This window comes from Mus pahari, chromosome 4 (assembly GCF_900095145.1).
Source record: "Mus pahari chromosome 4, PAHARI_EIJ_v1.1, whole genome shotgun sequence".
Lineage (NCBI taxonomy): Eukaryota > Metazoa > Chordata > Mammalia > Rodentia > Muridae > Mus > Mus pahari.
In genome coordinates this window covers 23,597,513-23,619,428 of record NC_034593.1, presented here as the reverse complement: position 1 = coordinate 23,619,428, position 21,916 = coordinate 23,597,513, and the positions used below count along the sequence as shown (strand labels likewise).

The 21,916-nt window shown below is 41.4% G+C and overlaps 1 protein-coding gene across 2 annotated transcripts; it reads right to left on the bottom strand.

Moving 5' to 3' along the window:
• Window positions 1-11,303: 11,303 nt before the first annotated feature.
• Window positions 11,304-13,303, bottom strand: Rpl22l1 (ribosomal protein L22 like 1). Of its 2 annotated transcripts, none has more exons than XM_021196581.1 (4): window positions 13,196-13,303; window positions 12,134-12,226; window positions 11,868-11,989; window positions 11,304-11,538 (listed from the first exon to the last, which is right to left on the bottom strand). In XM_021196581.1, exons 1-4 carry the CDS (start codon window positions 13,202-13,204, stop codon window positions 11,394-11,396), a joined length of 369 nt encoding a protein of 122 aa, XP_021052240.1. In that variant the 5' UTR covers window positions 13,205-13,303; the 3' UTR covers window positions 11,304-11,393. The 2 variants fall into 2 exon arrangements, with proteins under 2 accessions (XP_021052240.1, XP_021052241.1); XM_021196582.2 differs by having other exon boundaries at window positions 11,308-11,538; window positions 12,134-12,223; window positions 13,196-13,225.
• Between the last annotated feature and the right edge of the window lie 8,613 nt (window positions 13,304-21,916).

Genomic DNA, 21,916 nt, shown 5'->3' with positions numbered 1-21,916 from the left:
GTACCAGTTTGTATCCAGAGGTCAGAGGCACCAGATCCCCAGAAGCTAGAGATCATAAGATATCATATAATATGTAAGATATCATATAAGATATCATATGATATGTAAAATCATAAGATCATACATATATGTGTGTGTTTATATATAGTAAACAATAAATATGTGCAAATTTTTTAAAAAGAAACAAAAGTTTACCATGCCCATCCTTACGATATTTTAGGTCAACCCGTGACTAATCCCCATCTGAGTATCCTTTATTATCTCTCTTTCATCTTTCTTGGTTCACAAGTTTCTTAGCCTTTTGCTAATTTCTCCAGCCATTTTGCTAATTAGTGTCTCCCTACAAATACATGTCGCATGATATTTTCAGCCTGAAGTCTTACATTTTCCTGTACAAATACACACATTTCCCTTTTGCTCTCTTGCTGTCTTTCTGCTAACTCGACAGACTTTCCCCACTGTTCCATCCCCTTCCAGTCCTTCCATGCCCAGCTCTGTTTCCTCCTGTTTGTTCACACCTCAGAGATGTGGTGAAAAAGAGAGAGTGTGGTATGTGTCAAGGGCTGCGGAGTCTGGCTGTTCCGTCAGGACAATGGGTGCTAGAGAGAAGATCCAGCACCTGCTTAAGCATTAGGGCCAGAATTTGGATGCCCAGAACCCATGTTAAAGCCTTGCTTGGCTGTGAATGGATGTAGCCTCAGTCCTTCCGGGCAGTGGGGAATGGAAGGGTGGGAGTGGAGGTATGGAGGAGAGAGGATGTGGAGACAAGCAGATCATCAGGGTGTGGACATGGCAGGTTGGGGTGGGGCTCACAGTCTGACATGGTGAGCTCCTAATTCAGTGAGGCCTTGCCTCAAAAAGTCAAGTAGAGAGGGGCTGAAGAGATGGCTCAGCAATTAAGAGAACTCGCTGCTCTTGCAAGAGACCCAGCTTTGGTTGTGCTCACCCTTGTGGCAACTCACAACTGTTTGTATTTCCAGTTCCAAGGGATCCAGTGCCCCCTCTACCCTCTGTTGGCACCAGGGACAGAGATGTATACAGACAAGCAAAACACAGAGGTGCATAAAAAAAAAAACAACCAATAAATGTTAAATCAACCTCGGGCCTCCACAGGTGCACACAAACACACACACACACACACACACACACACACACATACGTTCAGACATATAAGTCCACTGGCCTATGCATGTGCATATCCACAGCCAAACAATGCAAAATGCACACAAACAGAAATATATATAGTATATTATATTATGTATATGTAGATGTATATACAAAGTATACAAATATTATATAAATTAATATATATCACATAAATATATTATTTAAATTATATAAAATAAATTCATTATATATTACTATATCCTATTAAGATATTATTTATTATATATTAATATATATATATATCTTGTACATAACATTGGGCTTTACTGTCTCCTCTAACACTATATGGTCTTGATTCATTGGGCACACTGTTTTCTCCCACTGTACTCCAGTTCAATATGTTTTCACTGTTATGGATCCTTAATCTTTTCATCTAAATTTTAGCATTCACAGTTTTTCGAGTGAAAATGANTGGGCCCTTGATTTCCTTAGGGAGGTCTACCTCTCCCACGTCACACGTGGTGGGGGTAGGGGAGACACTCCACCTCCCCTTCTACTCCAGAGTCACGCCAGGACTGGATTAAGCTCATTGGTTACTCTCAGGATTGCCCTAGGGAAGGACACCTGGCCTACCTAGTTCCACCCAAGGAGACTTTAGCCCTGANCTTCCTTTTGCTTGTCAGATTGGGTTTTTTTCTTTTTAATTGTTTGTTCATTTGTCTTGTTTTTGTACTGTTTGCAATTTATTGGAGCNTAGCCACTGAGAAACAGAAAAGCAGCTAGGAGACAGCCTGACACCCCCAGCTACATCCACATATTCTGTAAAGCACAGCACTTTTCATAAAACGTGCCCTGCAGACACAGGCACACTAACTGGAAGCAGCAGAGCAATAAGATGAAGCGATTCAGAATTCTGTCTGAGCACAAAATCAAGAATGCTGACACAGCCACAACAAGAACACAGTATATTCCTTCTCAGCCAATATAAGGAGCTGCTGTTGTTTCAGTGGGATGGCCTTGGGGACTGATCTCAGGTAAAATCATAAAGGTGCCTGCGATGGCTGAACTTGGTGGTAACTTGACTGGATCTGGAATCAGGCTAGCCACTGGCATTCCAGTGAGCGTTTTTGTTTTGTTTTGTGGTTGTTTGTCTGTCTGTCTGTTTTGTTTTCCTTTTTCAAGACAGGGTTTTCCTGTGTAGTCCCGACTATCCTGGAACTCCTTCTCAAGCCCAAAACTGGCCTTGAACTCACAGAGATCTCCCTGCCCCTGCTCCAGAATGCTGGGATTAAAGGCGTGTGCTGCCACTGCCTGGGTCAGTGAGAGGTTTTCTTGGTCAGATTATTTAAAGTGAGAAGGTCAGTTTAAATGTGGAGGGTGCCATGTGGTGGGAGCACATAGAAAAGAAGATAGAAAAAGAAAAGTTTCTGCTTCGTGCTTACCTCTGTGCTCACTGCAGATTCACCTGCCCTTGCTCTCTCTGTTGATCTGTTTGCTAATAGAACTGACTCCTACCTGCTTCCAGCATAGCCCTAGTCCAGCAGCTCTCCAGGAATCCTCCAATCCTCTGGTATGGCCAGATTGGAAAGGCCGAGACTCCCAGCCTTTGCTGAGAAACCACAGAATTCTCAGCCGCTCTGGGCTGAGACAGCCATTGTTGGGCTACTCCAGCCATATTGTGTAACCCATTTTTAAATATATATTCATTCTGTCTTGCTGGTGCTCTAGAGAACCCTGGCTAATGCAGTGTCTACTGCTTCCTGGAAGCCCTAACCCGAGCAAATGCTTACTACTTTGAAGTCATTACCAAACCACCTGATGTACGTCCTTCTAACCTTATACCAGGATGTCACCCCAGAACTAGTACCTCTGTGCCAGTGTGTTCCCCAAAATGTCCCCAAACTAGTTCCCTCCCCCAACCAGATTCCCTGTTTTAGGCTCTGATCTACTCTTATACACAGCCTTAAACAAAATAGAAAGAAAGACTGCTTAAAAGGTTGGTTGGTGGTTGTTGTTTGTTTGTTTGTTTGTTTGTTTTCCTACTAGATTTTATTTATTTTTGTCTTGGGAAGGGGACACACAAGCATGCCACAACTTGGGTTTGGAGCCGTTTTGACAGGTAGCTTGGGAGTACTTTTTGTATTGGTTAGGGTTGGGCTGTGCTTAGAACAGGTGTCTACACAAGACAGAGGTGCAGTATCCTCTGGAACTCCACTGTTTGTGAGGTGTTTCACATAGGTTCTGGGAATATAACTCTGGTCCTCTGTAAGCGCATTAGCACTCTTTTTTTGTTGCTGTTCTTTTCCATTTCTTTTTTTTTAATTCTTAAAATAATAAAATTTATATTAAAATATACAATTCAGGATTGAAATTTTTTTTTTAAAAGATTTATTTATTTATTATATGTAAGTACACTGTAGCTATCTTCAGACACTCCAGAAGAGGGAGTCAGATCTTGTTACGGATGGTTGTGAGCCACCATGTGGTTGCTGGGATTTGAACTCTGGACCTTCGGAAGAGCAGTCGGGTGCTCTTAACCACTGAGCCATCTCACCAGCCCCAGGATTGAAATTTTTAAGTCGTCAAAATAATTGCCTCTTAAATATACATGATATCTTCTGAAGCTATAAGTAATATGCACTCCACCAGTTTTTAAAACCTATTAGAAAGAAATCTTTTATGAAGTCCTCTATGAATGGAAATTGCGACAAGTTCCTGATTAGACAGAAACTGTTCCATCTCCAAGGGAGAATATGAAGCATAACTGTGGCGTCATAGAATGAATTGGATAGGGTTTCTTCTGTTTGGATTTTGTGGAAGTTTGAATAGTGATGTACTAGGTCTTCTTTGAAGGCCTGATAGAATTCTACACTAAACCCATCTGGTCCTGGGCTTTTTTTTTTTTTTTTTTTCTTTTGGTTGGGAGATTTTTAATGACTACTTCTATTTCTTTAGGGGTTATGGGACTGTTTAGATATTTTATCTGATGGTATTTGGTATCTACCTAGAAAATTGTCCATTTCATCCAGATTTTCCAGTTGTGTTGAATATAGGCTTTTGTAGTAGGATCTGATGATTTCTTTTAATTTTCTCTGTTTCTGTTGTTATATTTCCCTTTTCATTCCTGATTTTGCTAATTAGGTTACTGTCTCTGTGCCCTCTGGTTAGTCTGGCTAAGGGCTTACCTATCTTGTTGATTTTCTCAAAGAACCAGCTCCTGGTTTTGTTGATTTTTTTTGTATAGTTCTTTTTGTTTCTATTTGGTTGATTTCAGCCCTGAGTTTGATTATTTCCTGCCTTCTTCTCCTTTTGGATATATTTGCTTCTTTTTGTTCTAGAGCTGTCTGGTGTGCTTTCTTCAGTTTCATTTTGGAGGCAGGCAGAGCTATGAGTTTTCCTCATAGCACAGCTTTCCTTGTGTCCCATAAAGTTGGGTATGTTCTGCCTTCATTTTCATTAAATTCTAAAGTCTTTCATTTCTTTCTTTATTTCTTCCTTGACCAAGTTATCACTGAGTAGGGCGTTGTTCAGATTCCATGTGTATGTGGGCTGTCTGTGGTTTCTGTGGCTACTGAAGACCAGCCTTAGTCTGTGGTGATTTGATAGGACGCATAGGATTATTTTCAGTTATTTGTTGAGGCCTTTTTTGTGACCAATTATATGGTCAGTTTTGGAGAAGGTACCATGGGGTGCTGAGAAGAAGGTGTATCCTTGTGTTTTACCATGAGATGTTCTACAGATATGCTAAACTCATTTGGTCCATCACTTCTGTTAGTTCCAGTGTGTGTCTGTTTATTTTGTGTTTCCATGATTTGTCCATTGATGAGAGTGGGGTGTTGAAGTTTCCCACTATTATTGTGTGAGGTGCAATGAGTGCTTTGAGCTTTAGTAAAATTTCTTTTATGAATGTGGTTGACCTTGCATTTGGAGCATAGGTGTTCAGAATTGAGAATTCTTGGTAGATTTTTCCTTTGATGAGTATGAAGTGTCTTTCCTTATCCTTTTTAATAACTTGGGACTGAAAGTTGATTTTACTTGATATTAGAATGGCTACTCCAGCTTGTTTCTTGGGACCATTTGCTTGGAAAATTGTTTTCCAGCCTTTTACTCAGAGGTAGTGTCTGTCTTTAACACTGAGGTGCATTTCCTGTATGCAGCAAAATGTTGCATCCTGTTTATGTATCCAGTCTGTTATTCTATGTCTTTCTATTGGGGAACTAAGTCCATTGACGTTAAGAGATATTAAGGAATCGTGATTGTTGCTTCCTGTTACTTTTGATGTTATTTTTATGATTGTGTGGCTATCTTCTTAGCATTAGCACTCTTAATGCTGAGTAGTGTCCCCAGCCATTCTGCAGGGGGAAATGCCGGGGGCCAGGAGGAGAGACCTTACAGAAGTAGACCAGAAGGCATGGTCAGGGAGAGGGACCTCTCAGCTGCAATTCAACTCTTCAGAATTCTGACCTCTTCTTGACAGCTATCATGTTAATAACAAGGGAAACTCAAGCTTTTTCCCAGTTTTGTTTATATTTGTGAATCACACTGTCTAGAAAGGCAAACTCTCCATTCTAAATGTATTTCCATTGATATTTCTCTTACTCATTTTGTATTTTAAAAAGCTGGGTTTTCCTTGAGATTTTTAATAAGAAGAGTTTATAATCAAAGGGCATTTTATTTTAAAAGTCTCTCTTGAGGGCACTGCCATTGATGAACCAACATGCTATAAGCTTATTGAGTATACTGATATAGATTAATATACACAAATGGAGTTAAGGATGCAAATACCTTTAGAGCAATTGAACAGCAGCTGATAACGTTTAGAGCCACAACCTATCAGCGACTTGTCTAGTAAGACAGAGCTTGAAGAACTGTGGGACATCAGAAGTACCCTAAACTGCTTATGGCAGTTACAATCAGAATGGCCTCCATAGGCTCATATATTTGAATGCTTGGTCATCAAGGAGGGGCAACATTGTTTTGTTTTTTTTTTATTGGATATTTTATTTCTTTCATTTCATTTATTACTCTGCCGCAGACTACCTTCTTTTTGGGGTCTCCTATCTGCGTGCAACAGATCTCTGGTGCCCGGTGCGCATGGATTCAGCAGATGACAAACCAACACGAGATGAAGACCAACGAGAGAGAGGAGAGAGAGAGAGAGAGAGAGAGAGAGAGAGAGAGAGAGAGAGAGAGAGAGAGAGAGAGAAAGTAAGAGTATAGAATCTGAGTGTATTGTTCAAATTGAGCATCAATTGTTTTTTATACAGAACAAACAAGAAAAACCAGGGGAGGATACATCAGTGACACAAAACAAAGTATTGTATACATCAAAAGATCAGGGGGACCAGGTAGTTTGAGGAGGAAGCCAGGTGTCAATTGTTAAACCCCACCACTAGGGGTTCCCAGTAAATCCTTTATTATGCTGTTCCTTTGGGCCTAGCAGAAAAACCTGTTTTAGGGGGATTTAAAACCCACCTTTTCAGCAGGCCAATGTGTATTCCCTGTCCTCAGTAAACACTTCTGCAGACTAGCCCTGAGCTATGCTGGCTCTGTTCTTTGTAATGCCTAATTAGTTTCACTGGTCTTTACTAGAAGTAAATTTGAATGCAACCTTCTCACTGAATCCTACTGAATTCCAATCTCATAGGCTTCACACTGGTGGAGGCTCACCTATGATAAAATTTAATTTTTAAAGGCACTTATAATACTGAAAGAGAGCATACACCATACTAACATGCGGATAGGGTTTGAGTATATGGGTTATTGGAATGCCAAGGCTCCAGAAGGCTGAGTTTCCTTGAAACTCATTTGCCTCAGGACTGCTTCCAGGTTTCCAAACCTGTAATGCAAGATACTACTGGAGTGGGCGTGGCAATCCTTTTTCCTGATTCCATTCTCCCAGAAACCCCCTATTAAACACCACCTCCTTCTGCTTCTACCAGGGTGTGCCCTCATCCACCCACCCACTCTTGCCTCCCAACGCTGGCATTCCCCTACAGTGGGACATTGAGCTTTCACAGGTCCAAGGGCCTCTTCTCCCATTGATGCCCGACAAGGCCATCCTCTGCTGCATACATGGCTGGAGCCCTCGGTCCCGAGGGGCAGTATTTGAGAAGAATTAGGTGTTAGAGTTGTCATGGTCAGGGTGTTTTTTTCACAGCATTAGGACTCTGGCTAAGACACTGCTTCAATGTCCAGAATCATGGCCAGACATATGAACTGTCTCAGCATTTAAAAACATGTAGCTGATAAATTTATAATATGAAGACTTACCTGAAGTGTAAACTTCTGGCTTCTTTGGAAAGTCAGTTATGTCAAATGATGCTTTTCTGGGATACACAGGTAAATGGATGTTTTACTACAGCAAACATGTGAAAGGACATATGATGTTAAGAAGGAATATAAATGTAACCTAACAGACAGTGGATGATGCTGGATGGTATTGGTATGGCTTGTCATTCCTTACTATAGAATCATCATTTGCAGTGACTTCATAGAAAGAAATGCACCAAAAAACTGGTGGTATCCTGGTGGCTTCTTGTTGCTACGAGGGCTAACTGGCAGAGTGAAGTGGAAATTTCTGGCTGTGTCAGCAGATACAGACTCACATGGAGTTTTGCTGAGGCAAGACCCGTGGGAGGACACACAACATTTGGAGGGAGTATAAATAGGACTCAATGGATAGTGACGGCTGGCTTGCATAGCTAGCTTTGCAATCCTTCTTTGATCTTGCATCTTTGTTGATCTTTTTCTTTGAGAGTCTCAGCTGAGAACTTCTCATGGCATCCCTGCTGGTCCTGGCCACTCCTGCTGATTTGTGCCAATCGGGTGGAGGCCTGGCTCTTTCTGCCAAGTCCTGTCACCACTGCTGATTAGTGTTTGCTATCCCAACACTACTAAACTGGACTGACTGCTGGCATCCTGACAATTGGAGATTGAAGTAGCCCCAATGAACTACATGATTCATGAGAACTGAACGCCTGATATCCTGACAACACAGATTTGGATTTGCTGCAAAGAGTATTTCTAAACAAGTCCACTTCCCCTGTATCCTAATAACCTTTCTTTTCTACTACCTGTGCTGGGTGGTGAGCTAGAAGGGAGGTTAAAACATTTAAGAACCCATATTAAGAGTAGGATTTGAAAAATCTAAGCCTACACTTATGTCAAAGAGATATTTCCAAACACGAGTTCACACACAAAAGTTGCCTCTAAGAGAATACTGGTGATATTCCACCTCAGGACGAGAGGGCTATTAGGGGTGACAAAGAGCAAGATGCACTTAATACACTCTTACTGTGAAAACTGGGCACACACACATAGGGCAGGGAGGCCAGAGGATTCCCTGCAGCTGGTTATAGGAAGATGGGTGCCTCTCAACATGTGTGCTGGGAACTGAATTCCAGCAAGTTCAATATGTGCTCCTAACTGCAGAATGCTTTCTCCAGCCATATATTCTGTTTTGTAAAAGCCATCTATACAGTCATCTGTGAATCTAAACAAAACTCCACCCCCTCGAAAACTCAATAAATTACACTTTAGAAAATGTCATAGAATGTACATAAAATGTACAAGTCCAAAGTGTAAAGGAAAAGAAATACTCTCAAGTTAATAGTGCTATGTAATGAATGCTTTCTTCACTCACACTGACTGACACATGCAAGGAAAAATGTGTCAGCATTCACTAAAAAGAAAACTGGAACATTCTACCACTGTTCATGCAAAAAAAATATTTTGCTCATATATATTTTCTGTACATGTAAATACTCTTGTACATATATCTTTCCATTTTTATGTGTACAGATATTTTGTCAGCATGAATGTAATACACACTTCTGTGCTTGGTGTCCAGAGGCCAGGAGAGGTCACGAGATCATTTGGAACTGGAGTTAGAGACAGCTGTGAACCACCAAGTGTGTGTGCTGGCAATCAGCTGTGAACCACCATGTGTGTGTGTGCTGGCAATCAAATGCAGGTCCTCTGGAAGAATGGTACTCTTTACAGTTGAGCTATTTCTTCATCAATGTATGCAAATATTTTATCAGATTAAAGATACTCACAACAGAACATGTTGATACATTGCTTTAATCCCTGCCCACAAAGGAAAGGGATGCTGTACTTTAAAGGCCAGCCTGGTTTATATAGCAAGTTCCCAGCCATTCAGGACTATATAGTAAGCCTGTGTCTCAAAACGAAAACAGGAGCTGGAGAGATGGGAGCAGCAGTTAAGAGCACAGATTGTTTTCCCAGAGAGTCAGATTTCAGTTGGTTAACAACAATCTGAAACTCAAGTTCCAAGGGATGCCATGCCCTCTTCTGTTCTCTGTGAGCATCAGGCACACAGACATACATGCAGGCAAAATACCCATAAGTAAATAAACAAGTAAAAATGTAGCTATAGTATTACAATCATGCCCAGTAAATTTAACAACTATTACATTAAAAATAGTTCCTAACATTTTTTTTTCTTTTAGAAACCATACTTATGGGTTGCTTATTTTGAGTAATGTTCTACACAAATAAATCGCTCAAAGTAATTACATTTTCACTGTTAAGAGATTCATTTGGGGACTGGAGAGATGGCTCTGCTGTTAAGAGTACTGGCTGCTTTTCTAGAAGTCCCCAGTTCAATTCCTAGCAACACATGGTGGCTCACAACCATCTGTAATAGGATCCGATGTCCTCTTCTGGCATGGAGATGTACACACAGAGCACTCATACATAAAATAAATAAATCTTAGAAGATTCCTTTGGTTGGAATCTTCAACCTCCCAAGCAATGTTTAACCCATTGTATTCAGACCTATGTATACGTGTATATTTACTCCATGTCTTTTTTTTTTTTTTTGGGTTTCGAGACAGGGTTTCTCTGTATATCCCTGGCTGTCCTGGAACTCACTTTGTAGACCAGGTTGGCCTCAAACTGAGAAACCCACCTGCCTCTGCTAGGATTAAAGGCGTGCGCCACCACACCCAGTCCATGTCCTTTCAGAGACCTGTACTACCACAGCTGGTGCAACAGGGTACCTGAATTTGACTCTTGACTAACCAAAGTGCACTATTATTTGTTTACAGTGTAAAGTTAGGTCAGGTAATCACAATTGTCAGTAGCTTCCTGTAAGACCCAGCAATATAGCCATAGTGGATATCTACTTGGTGTGTATTTTGGCACAACTCCATCTGACTGCAGTAAGAGGCCACAGCTTAGCTGACACAAAACCTCAACCACTAAGCTAGACTGCCTGGGTTCCCAACTCAGGCAGTCTCAACTGTGAAGATCTGAAGTTGCTACCTTTTAATACAGCTTTTTGTAAGGCAGGCATGATGGATGTAATAAGTGGGAGCCCTTGATCCTGTCTACATTCTCTATTTCTTGAGATAGGGTCTGATAAAGCCCAGATTTGTCTCAAACTCAATGAACCCAAAGATGGAGGGGCCTGAATATTTCATCTTCCTTCCTCTACTTCTAGAAGCACTAGTTAACACACTGCATACACTCCAAACAACCTGCCTAGCCCCCACGGTACAGTTCAGACATGTCTATCAGATGCCAACACCCTGAAATCATCCTAAGTTATTCCTCTCCCCTTATCTTACCCCCCGCCCCCCACATTGCCTACACTGTTTAGGACAGACCCCAGTTTTTGTTTGTTGCCTTACCTAACAAAAGGTACCAGTTGTTCCTTTAAAGGGCCAAATATTTGCCAGTTCTTGGTGCAAGCACACAGGATGTTTTTCATTTACCGTCTCACACCAACTAGCCCAGTGCCAAAGGAACACATAAGCAAGTATCTAACTGTGTAAAGCTAGATTAGGACACAAAGCTAAGAAAATTCACAGGTCTTGTCACACTAAGGTTGCCTAGGCAAACTAGCAAGCACTCAAAGGCAACCACTGAGATCTACAAATCAAGTTGGAAAATACATCAAGGGCTTTGTAGAAACAATGAAATCATTAGACTTCTGTCTCATTTCCACAATCTGGACTTCGCTTCAAAGCTTTCAAACCCCACTTATTGGTGAACAATGGCCCATCAAGGCAAGAACTCAGGAGATCCTTCTTCAGTGGTACCCAACTGTTGGCTATCTCTAACAGGCAGTAAGCAGGAGCCTTTCTGTTCATTAAGGAAGAGGCCTGAACCACTCAACAACCCAACTTTCTCTCTAGGCATCCAACACACTGATGAACCATACTGGCTTTAATAGAGTGAAATGACTTTTATTTTCTCATCAAGTCCAATTTTAGATTTCTTTAGAAGACTTTCACTTTATTACAAGCAAAGGCCAATTAGTCCTCAGACTCTGAACCATCTTCATCTTGACTAATCTGGAAATAACGAAGTTCGTAAGTCTCCTTGTCAGATGCGACCACACGAAGCCAATCACGGAGATTATTCTTCTTAAGGTATTTCTTGGTAAGATATTTCAAATACCTTTAAGACAAAAACCATGATTTTATTAGATGAATAATCAATCCTACCATTAAGACAGGCACTGCCACATTTGTAACTCCAATTCACTAGACTTTGATTTTAAGAAGCAACTGGGACAAGAGCAGCCTCTTAACCCCTAGTACCATACACCATGAAATCTGCTTTCTACTTACCCAAAATATACTAATATTCTCTATTTTTGAAACTAAATAGATAGCAAGAGTCATTCTGACTCTATACGCAAACACCTTTAAACAGACGAACTAACAGTCATTTTAGTAGAGTGCCTATGAAATATTCCATCACAACGTAAAAACAGAAGAACTGACCTTTTGGAGAACTGTTTCTCAGAAACAACTGTGATTTTATTCTTCAGGCGTTCAATGTGAACAACATTTCCAAGATTTCCAGTTTTTCCATTGACTTTAACCTTCTCCCGTAGAAACTGTTCCTATTTTCAAACAGAAAGAATGCAAAACTAGGGAAGAAAACCCTAGATGGTCACTAGGGAAGGTACCCTAGGAGCACAGCTTAGGTTAATACCATGTACTACGTTTAAATGCCAACAACTATGCAATCACAGTAAGATACTTACAAAATTTCCAGAGTCAAAAATTCCATCTTCTACTGGATGAGTAAGGTCCAAATGAAACCTCCAGGTGGACTTCTTAGGCTTCTTGTCTTTCTGCTACAGACATAATTATGATGCCATTAAAGCAGGTTATTCAGCTTAGACACTGAATTCCCAAGAAAACATTACCAACGCAGCATACATATTGTATAATGGGGTTAAACACAGACCTGGCCAACACCTAAAGTAGCCTGTACTATATGTAATATAAAGGGTACTCATTAACTTGGCTTATACCAAGGTTTCAATTCCCATGGAAACTTCATTATTTCCAGTTAAGTACCTTCCAAGTGTACACTTATTTTAGAATATATAGTGAGAAATTTTGCTTGACTATGAACTGCTTCCTACTGTAACTGATGTTATCTCCAATTTCAAATCAAAACACCCACCTGGGTCCTTTTGAAGTTTTATCTGAATTTAAAACACAATTTTTAAAGTAATGGGTCTCTTGATGCTTTGTTGTAATTGGTCCAAACATACTCACCTAAATGGATACCAATTAATAATACTCTACGCCTTCACCACCCTCCAATTATCGCAAACTGGCATTTGAGTGAATGACAGACTGGACTCGCTCCCTGCCGTGCAATGAACAGGCACACGGATCCGACCATCAGACGTCACTCAGTTCCGAGTCCTCACTCAGCAACCTTACTTTTAATAATGTTGGTTAAAGTGACTTTCCAAATGTTCAAACCACGCTCTTCAAATTGCTAATGTCATTGCAACCGCGTAGCTGGCCACCTAGGCTCTCATCCGGTGACAGGGTGACCACAGGCCACGGAGAAACCAAGAGGCCCGGAGACCGACGGCGCCCGCCGATACTAAGCTCGTCGCGGGCCCGCCTCCAGCCGCGCAGGCCGCAGGGCACTCACGGACGGCTCCGCAAGCCGGATTCTATCGTCCCAGTCGAGCCGCCCGGGCCGACTCTCTTCCCACCGCCTTCTCTCCCGCGGCGCCCCCCATCGCTAGACGCAATAGCTCCCCGTAGCCCCCTAGCCCGGCACACGCGCGTGCACTCACCGGCGCCATGCTGAGCTGCAGCCCTGGGAAGAGGACGGGCCTGCGCGGCACGCACGCTTTTATATAGGAACGTGCTGCGTCTTACGCAGAGCGTGCGAGCGGCGCAACTCGGAACCGGATATACTCGGAGTGCTCAGCAGTCACCTAGGAAACGGAGGCGTGGCGTTGGGGGGCGGGGATGCCGTGGCGTTTGGCTTCCGCCTGCGTCATCTTGTGGGCGGCGGGAGTCGACTGATTCTCTGCTCTGGCTGTGGACTTTGCAAACTTACAAACCAGAGTTTGCAGGAGTTATCTGTCATAATTCAGGGCAAGGCAGAGTCTCAATGTTGCTTTATGATCGTCTCTATTATGTTGCGATTATAATCCTCCAGAGAAAAAGTTCTAGGCTTTGCCTAGCTTTTAAGGTAGAGGGTGTCCTTCTGAGAACACGTTGAGTACATTTTGGGTTTACTGGATAGGCATAATTTATTCTACTTTCTACTTACTGACTTCACAATCTGCTGAGACCTAACTATCAATGTTTACAAAGTACACTAGGATGGAGGTACCTTGATGACAGAAAGAAAAACAGTATTTGAGTTTTGAGTGGTTGTAAATTGACTCCCAGGTCAGAAAAGTGGTGAGGCTGTTGGTGTTCAGCAGTGTACGTTTCCATGGGTGTGAAACTCTAGTATTTAGGGACAGGAGATGAGATGGACTTTAGTTGTTGATCTGGAAAAGGCCCTAGGATGTAAGAGTTGTGTCTGTGTTCTATCCAAGTGATCGGTAATAGGCATTAATCCAGTGTAGGGTATGGTGCTAGTGGTGCTGAGGTTTTAGAAGAAATCAATTTCATTAAATTTTAACATCTGTTTGCCTTAAGAATCACAACAACTTTCCATTCCAAATGTTCAGGCAGAGGCCATGCTTGACATTTCTTCCTAAAGGGCTTCCTGTTCTGCAGATCAAAATGATATTTGGGTCATTAGATATTTTGAAAATAAGCCATTAATTGACATTTTAAAATTTTGTTTTGCTTATCTTTGGCAACTTTCTGTGTCATAACGATAACCACTTAAGCCAAATATTTAAAGGAGACATAGGCAACCTCAGGAAATAGGAGGTTGGGGGGACCCCCCCCCCCAGAATGCACCAGAGACCTGGGAGGTGAGAGACTCCCAGGACTCAAAGGGAGGGGACCTTAGATCAAACACCCTACAGTAGGGAGGGGGAACTTAAAGAGCCCACCTCTTCCAGCAGGAAGACAGGACATCAAGTGAGGGACGGGGTTGCCATCCCACAGTCACACCTGAGGAAGAAAAGGTTCAGCTACAGGTCCAAAGTGGGATCCAGCTCAAGGGGAGGTCCTAGGGCTATTACTGAGGCTATGGAGTATTCACAAAAAGGGACCTATCATGACTGCCCTCCAAAAGACCCAACAAGCAGCTGAAAGTGTCAGATGCAGCTATTTGCACCCAACCAATGGACAGAAGCAGCTGACCCCTGTTGTTGAATTAGGGAAAGGCTAGAAGATGCTGAGGAGGAGGGCGACCCTGTAGGAGGCCCAGCACTCTCAATTAATCTGGACCCCTGCGATCTCTCAAACACTGGACCACCTACCAGGCAGCATACAGCAGCTGATATAGGCCCCCAACACACATACAGTAGAGGACTTCCAGATCTGTGTTCATTCAGAGATGATGCACCTAACCCTCAATGGGCTGGAGGCCCCAGGGAGTTTAGAGGTCAGGTGGGGTGGGGGGTGGGGGCATCCACGTGGAGACTGAGTAGGATGGGGAGGAGATATGGAATGTGGAGCAGACAGATGTGGATGGGGGGCAATGAATGGAATATGGAATGTAAATAAAAATTAAAATTAAATTTAAAAAATAGACTAGAGGAAAACAAACAAACAAAAAAAAGTGATTCTAAATAACTGGTCATTCCCCAAATACTAAATTAGAAACCATAATGGGTGAAAATGATTAAACTTTTTTCTCTGGATTAAAAAAATATTAACCAGATAGCAAGAATTATTGTTGTCAACAGTTCTTTCTAAGCCCTGGATTTCCTACAGAGTTCATCATGACATATACGCCTGTCTTAGTTACTTTTCTACTGTTGTGCAGACACCATGGCCAAAGCAATTTGTAGAAGAAAGTTAGTTGGTGACTTATATAGTTTCAGAGGGTGAGTGACTGACCATCAGAGCAGGGAGAATGACAGCAGGCAGACAGGTGGCAGGTACAGCATTGGAGCAGTAGCAGAAAGCTTACATTCTGACCCACAAGCACAAAGCAGAGAAGATTAACTGGGAATGACGTGAGCTTTCGAATCCTCGAAGCCTACCCTAAATGACACATCTCCAACAGGCTCACATTTCCATCCTTCCCAATTGGGGCACTCAAATATATGAGCTTATGGGGGCCATCGTCATTTAAACCATCAGTTTTTTGCTTGTTTGGGTTTTTTTGGCTTTAAAAAGCCCCCCCCCAAATAGAACAAGGGCAAATGTTCTCTCTCTCTCTCTCTCTCTCTCTCTCACACACACACACACATACACACACACACACACACAGGGTCTCACTATGAAGCCATGACTATCATGGACACTATGAAGACCAGGTTGGCTTTGAACCCACAAAGATACTCCAGCCTCTGCTTTATAAGTGCTGGGATCAAAGATGTGCTCAATCATGCCTGGTGGACAGATATATTTTTAATAGATTATAAGCTTAACTCATTGGGTATATTTGATATTGGATCATGAATAGCCAGATCAGTTAAAAATACAGGATATTGGGCTGGTGAGATGGCTCAGCGGGTAAGAGCACTGACTGCTCTTCCGAAGGTCCTGAGTTCAAATCCCAGCAACCACATGGTGGCTCACAACCACCCATAATGAGTTCTGATACCCTCTTCTGGTGTGTCTGAAGTCAGCTACAGTGTATAACAATAAATAAATCTTTAAAAAAAATACAGGATATTGCAGATTAAGGTTATTGCAAAACTCCATATTATATGGCCACCTCAAATGGGATAAAACACAATGTTATAAATGACTTGTAATGTATGGTTAAGCTGAAAGTGATGTAAAAGAGTATTTTGGAGGCCAAAAGGCAAGCTCTGCTCATACATATCTGGAGTCTGAATTAGCCCTACCAAGATAGGAAAAAAAAAAAACCCTCTTAAAACTGCAGTTAGTATGTGCTTGGACTGATGCCAGGAAGAAGTCCAAGTACTCCCTGGAGAAATGCACCTTGGATAGTCAGGAAGAATTCCCTGAGCTAAGCTTTCAGAAATACGAGCTACCAGCTTTTAAAATAACTAAATACATAGGAAAACAAACCATTATAGCTATAAAATAAGATCAACAGAGCCTACATATATTGAAAAATACCAGAACATAAAATAAGTACTTTCAGCATGATTAAGAGTTAAAGTATTTCCAAGTATGAGGGAACAAGAGATAGTTAAATTTTGTCAGTATTTAAAACAGAAACCACAAAAAGTACTTCTTGCCTTTAAAATACAAAAGCTGACTTATAATTATTTTATGTTATACAAGAGGATGGATCGAGATGAAGAGAAAATTAAGAAATCAGCTACTAATATGCAATAGAAAATTAAAGAAGATGAGCCTAGTGAGTGATCCCAATAATTGCAGCTACTGATGGGGTTATAGCAGGATGCCTTGGTTCCATGAGTTTGATATCAGCTGACAACATATTGAAACTTTGAAGAAGAAAAACAAGAACAACAACAACAATGAAGTCGGAAGGAGAAAGAAGGAAAAGGAAGGGCATGGGAAGTCTGCTTAGAAGGTCTAGCGGGAAAGGTGCTAGTTCTGCACGCCTATTGAGTTCCATTTCAGAACCCATTGTGAAAGGAGACCCCTCTGACATAGGTTATCACATCTGCACATATCACACAGACACACACACACACACTAGTGATAAAGTTGGAAAAAAGGGAGAAAGGGAGGAAGGAAGCATGGAGGGAAACAAGCAAAGAAATTACAGATATAAAAAGTGAAGACAAGAATGCCAGAATTCTTACTATTTGCAAATGTGCTTGCTGGGAGATCCAGTAGGATGAACCGGAGAGACTGGGAAAAGACAGAGAAATGTCAGATTTCTTGGATTTAGGGAGCCTTCAAGGTACAAAACCAAATTATTTCCAAACAGTCCAGAGAGGGATCCAAAATATCACACAAGCAGCGATAAAGCTAACAATGTGACAGCTATAAAGAATAAAATGGGAAGATGCATTTAAGATATTTTTAGCCAGCCTGGTCTAGAGTGAGTTCTAAGACATCCAGGGCTACACAGAAACACTGCACAAAACAAAACAAAACAAAACAAACAACCCCCCCACAAATGTTCCATGTGATTCAAAACAGTTAAAAGTATGAGTTATATGAAAGAATATGGCAAAGTAGATATAAAATTTCCAGAAAAATACAACTTACCAGAGCTTACATAAGAAGAAACAATATTTGAATAGTCCTGTATCTCCTAAATGGATCAATTTTGTAAATAAGGCCTCCAAACAAACAAACAAACAACAGTCATATAGCTTCACTGGTTATTTCTAACAAACTTTTGAGTTTGGACCTAAAGCTAATATAACTGAATAATGCCAGTTATATTAGCTTTAGGTCCAAACTCACATTTCGTCATATTTTTTTTCTAGAGGAGAGGATCATTCACCCCGTTTCCTGCCCTCCAAGGATAAGTGCTGCCCTTAAGAAGTTAAACCCTTGCTGTCTGTGTGGGTTCTGGAAGGAAATGTGAGTTCCCATGAGTATGCCATGCTTCATGTCCCAGAATTCCTTAGGTAGAAGTGAGTAGTGTGTAAGGCGTTTTGGCCAAGTTACATCTTTGCAGTTCAGAAGTGTACTCTGCATGACTGTGTGGGAGATTCCAGCAGGACTAGGCCTTGCTTGTCACTAGTGTATTGCTAATTGCTTCTGCTGCCTCCTAGTTCCTTACTTCTGTCACCTTGGATCATTCCTTAGTAAGCCAGCTATATAGAGCTAATAGGAGTTGCCATGGATTTACTCAAACTGCCAGAAGATAAACAAATTAGGAGCTGGCAAAAGGGACCAACAATAAGTGCACTTGCTAAGCAAGCCTGAAAACCTGAAATCAATCCCTAGATCTTAAGGTAGGAGAGAATCAACTCCTTTGGCCTACACACACACACACACACACACACACACACACACACCTTACAAATTATTAGTGAACTATATTTAGCAATGTGTCACACAGCAAACTGGGCATTCTATAACAATGTGTGGTTTAAAGAACTGCAGTTGAGCAAGCTTAAAATATATACCAAAAAACGGTCAGAATTGGTATGTGAGTTTGTCAAGATTGTTGGATACAAAATTAGTGTGCAAAATCAATTGTGTATCTCTGTACGAGCAACAAATTAGAAAGCAGAGTTTGAAGAAGACATTATCTCCAATAGCACAAAATACAGCAAACCCTGAGGGGAAGGCAGAACTGTCACATTTACTTGCTTCGTGTTTCCATACCGTGATCTATGAATCTGCACAAAGGACGACTTGTGGATCGAGTCCTCCACCCCGTGGGTCTGAGGGTCCAACTCAGGTCATTAGGCTTGGTGACAAGCACTTTTTACTTGCTGAGCTCAAACACCATCCCCTCGTTTTCTTTAGATTACGTGATCTGTTCACTTTGTTAGCTTTTGTTGTTTTTGAGACAGTCTCATCACACAGTTACGGCTGGCCTGGGACTAGCTATGTAGACCAGGCTGGCCTTGAAATCACAAAGATCTATCCCGCTCCCAACCCCCACCCCACTCCTGCTTTTTTAAAACTAGAAGTTCAACTGGACTTCTCTCCTTCTCTAACTCCTTCATTCCTGCCTTGGTCTTTATTACTTGCTTCTTTGTGATCCCTTGGTTTGTCGGCTGTTTGCTTCAGGAATAAACTCTCTCATGCCCACGTTTCCATTTCTATTGATATATATAGAGAAATGCTATGCACTTTTCTTGGTGCTACTTTATAGAGATTCTGAAATACAATGCTTCATTATCTTTGAGAAAAAATTACAGAGTTTCATTTCATTGTATATGTTCCAAAAATTTTCAAGCAGAAACTCCTTTTATTTTTCCAGTTTTGTTTTTAATTCCACCTGGAACTGGTATCACAATGCAAGTTGCATGTGAAAGACAAGAATCTTGCTATGTAGCCCAGGCTGGCCCAGTACCCACCATCCTCTTGCCTTAGACTAAGGAGCATTAGGAATGGAAAGACAGCCCTCTCTTCTACCTAATTTTAGTATCTCTACAGAACCTTGCATTTCCTTTGTGTTCTCAGTATCTCCGTATTATTCTTCTTCTTGTGTGTTTAAGTTTCATTTGATTTGGAAGGAAAGGTTATTTCTCTAAATCAGGGTGTTAGTGATGTATGTGTCTATACATAAATGAAAATGGTGGCACCCATAATTTAAATCAAAGTACACACGACTGAAAACAAAAAGCCTGATGTACTATGAACATTACTTACATGTATGCCATTCTCCCACCAAGAATGGGTTGTGGTCTGATGGTAACCAGGGTTGCCAAGCCTTTTGGGCTCTTCAAAACTCAGGATCCAAATCACTTGAGTACTGGCAATCATCTCTGGATATGGTCAGAATATTATTTTGATTACATTTAGAATGAGCTACCAAGAGGTGGCTAAGGCCTTCTGAGACACAACCCAGTGATTGTAGTTACAAACATCTGCTGGATGTATCATGGGAGTAGATGTTTTAATTTCCCAGGGAGCATGGCTGCATACCTTTAACATGTTTAAAGGTTCCCCATCTGGATGTTTAACAAGGGAACAGAGAGAGTCTAAGACAGTGACACATAATCCATAATCTACCCTTCTTACCTTTCTCCTCTCTGCCATGTACTCCTGGGAAGTGGGATCCTGGTATCTGCAAGTGACAACAGAATGTGGGGACAGAAGATGGGAGCCGAACTGGATATTTCTTTCACTGTATATCTCTGGTTTGTATATCTGGAAGGTTAAGGTAATTAGTAATAATGATCATGGTCAGTGATTACTGACACAGTAACCTGCTAGAGAAAGTGCGTGGACTGAAGCCCAGAGCTACTTACAGTGAAGCTGGTCGCTGGTCATGTGGTTCCCACGGTGAGGGAGGGGTCACTTTAAGGACTCATCACTAGGCCACCCTGGAGAGAACAGCAATCCCTGCTGGCAAGGTAGGGACACCAGCGGTGTCTCTGGAGTGATGGAGAGGATGGGCAGGAAGACAGGAAGGTATTTTCTATTTTATGGTGGCTCTAAAGCCAAGCAACTATTTTACATACTTAAAAACATCAATGGCCACATATGGGACTAGTATAATCCCAGCATTCAGAACTTGGAGGAAGGAGGACCTGAAGCTCAAGGTCTGTCTGTGATACACAAGGAGAGCATATATCAAAACCCAAACAAATGAACAAAAACCCCAAGATCAAACCGAAGCACCCCTCTTAGTTTTACATATGTGTTTGTAATGAGAATGATCTGACTACATGACACACTGTACATAACACACACTGAGCACTCTCACGTCCCAGGACCCTGCCTTCTAACTTTGCTACCCCTTTCCTTACGTTCAGGTTTCTTTACGGAGTTTAGCCAGGGCCAGTTTAAGTTGGAGCCTAGTGAGCTCAGCAGTGTGCACAAAATAGAAACAATGACTTTGCCCTCTTCCAGAAGCTATCAACAGTCAACACAGTTCAGCAGTAAAGAGGACGGTCCTGTGCGCACCTCTTCCATGAGTGACAGTTGATATGGTCAGTTCTGTAGGGGCTCAGTGCAGTGACTATGGCTGTGAACATGATCGCAACGGTTCTGTTGAGTCTACAGTCCAGTTTTTGAGTCAGAGTTTTGTTACACAGCTCAGGTTGGCTTTCAGCTGAGGAATACCCTCCTGCCCTAACTTCCTGTGAACTACCATGCCTGGCTAACAAGGAGATTCAGAATTTGAAAGGAAGACAAGTTCATACCTAACTTGAAAGCCAACAATAGAAATGACTATTCTTAGCCATAAAGGCAGTACACTGAACGTGAGGGCCCCGTCTATGAACAATAAAATCAGAAGACTTTCTTTTGGAAGCTGCAGACATAGTGAACACAATTTTGTAGTATAAAAATATTTTAAGAACATACACATATAAGAATTGTGCACTGTTATGTTTATTTTCATTTAATATAACACGAAGTTAACAGACATATATTTTAAGGTAACAAAATGTTATCATTGATAAGGATACTTTAGTATAGCCAGAGATTTAACATTCAAAGTTTACTTACTTTTAAAATGTAAAACGCACAATTATAATATTCAGATCTTACAATTTTAAAGTTTTAACAAAACATCTGCAAGTAAATTCAAGAAGTATCCTATATTTAAGACAAAAATAATACTAACAAAGTGCCAATGGATTAGACAATGTCATTTATCTGTTTTCTTCTAAGGAGGGGGATAAGAGTGCATGAGAATAGGGAAATGGGAAATATCATTGTTTTATCATGGCTTAGAGCTAGTAATGTGAAGTATCTTTGTAATAATGATGAGTGCTTGTTTGTAGTAGATGAGCCACAATAAGGAACCAGCTTAGGAAGAGCACAGCCACTGTCTCTCAGAGGCTCTGCAGCCATTGCCGAATAGTTTAATATTCAGTGTTTTTAAAACTACAGCTTCAAAC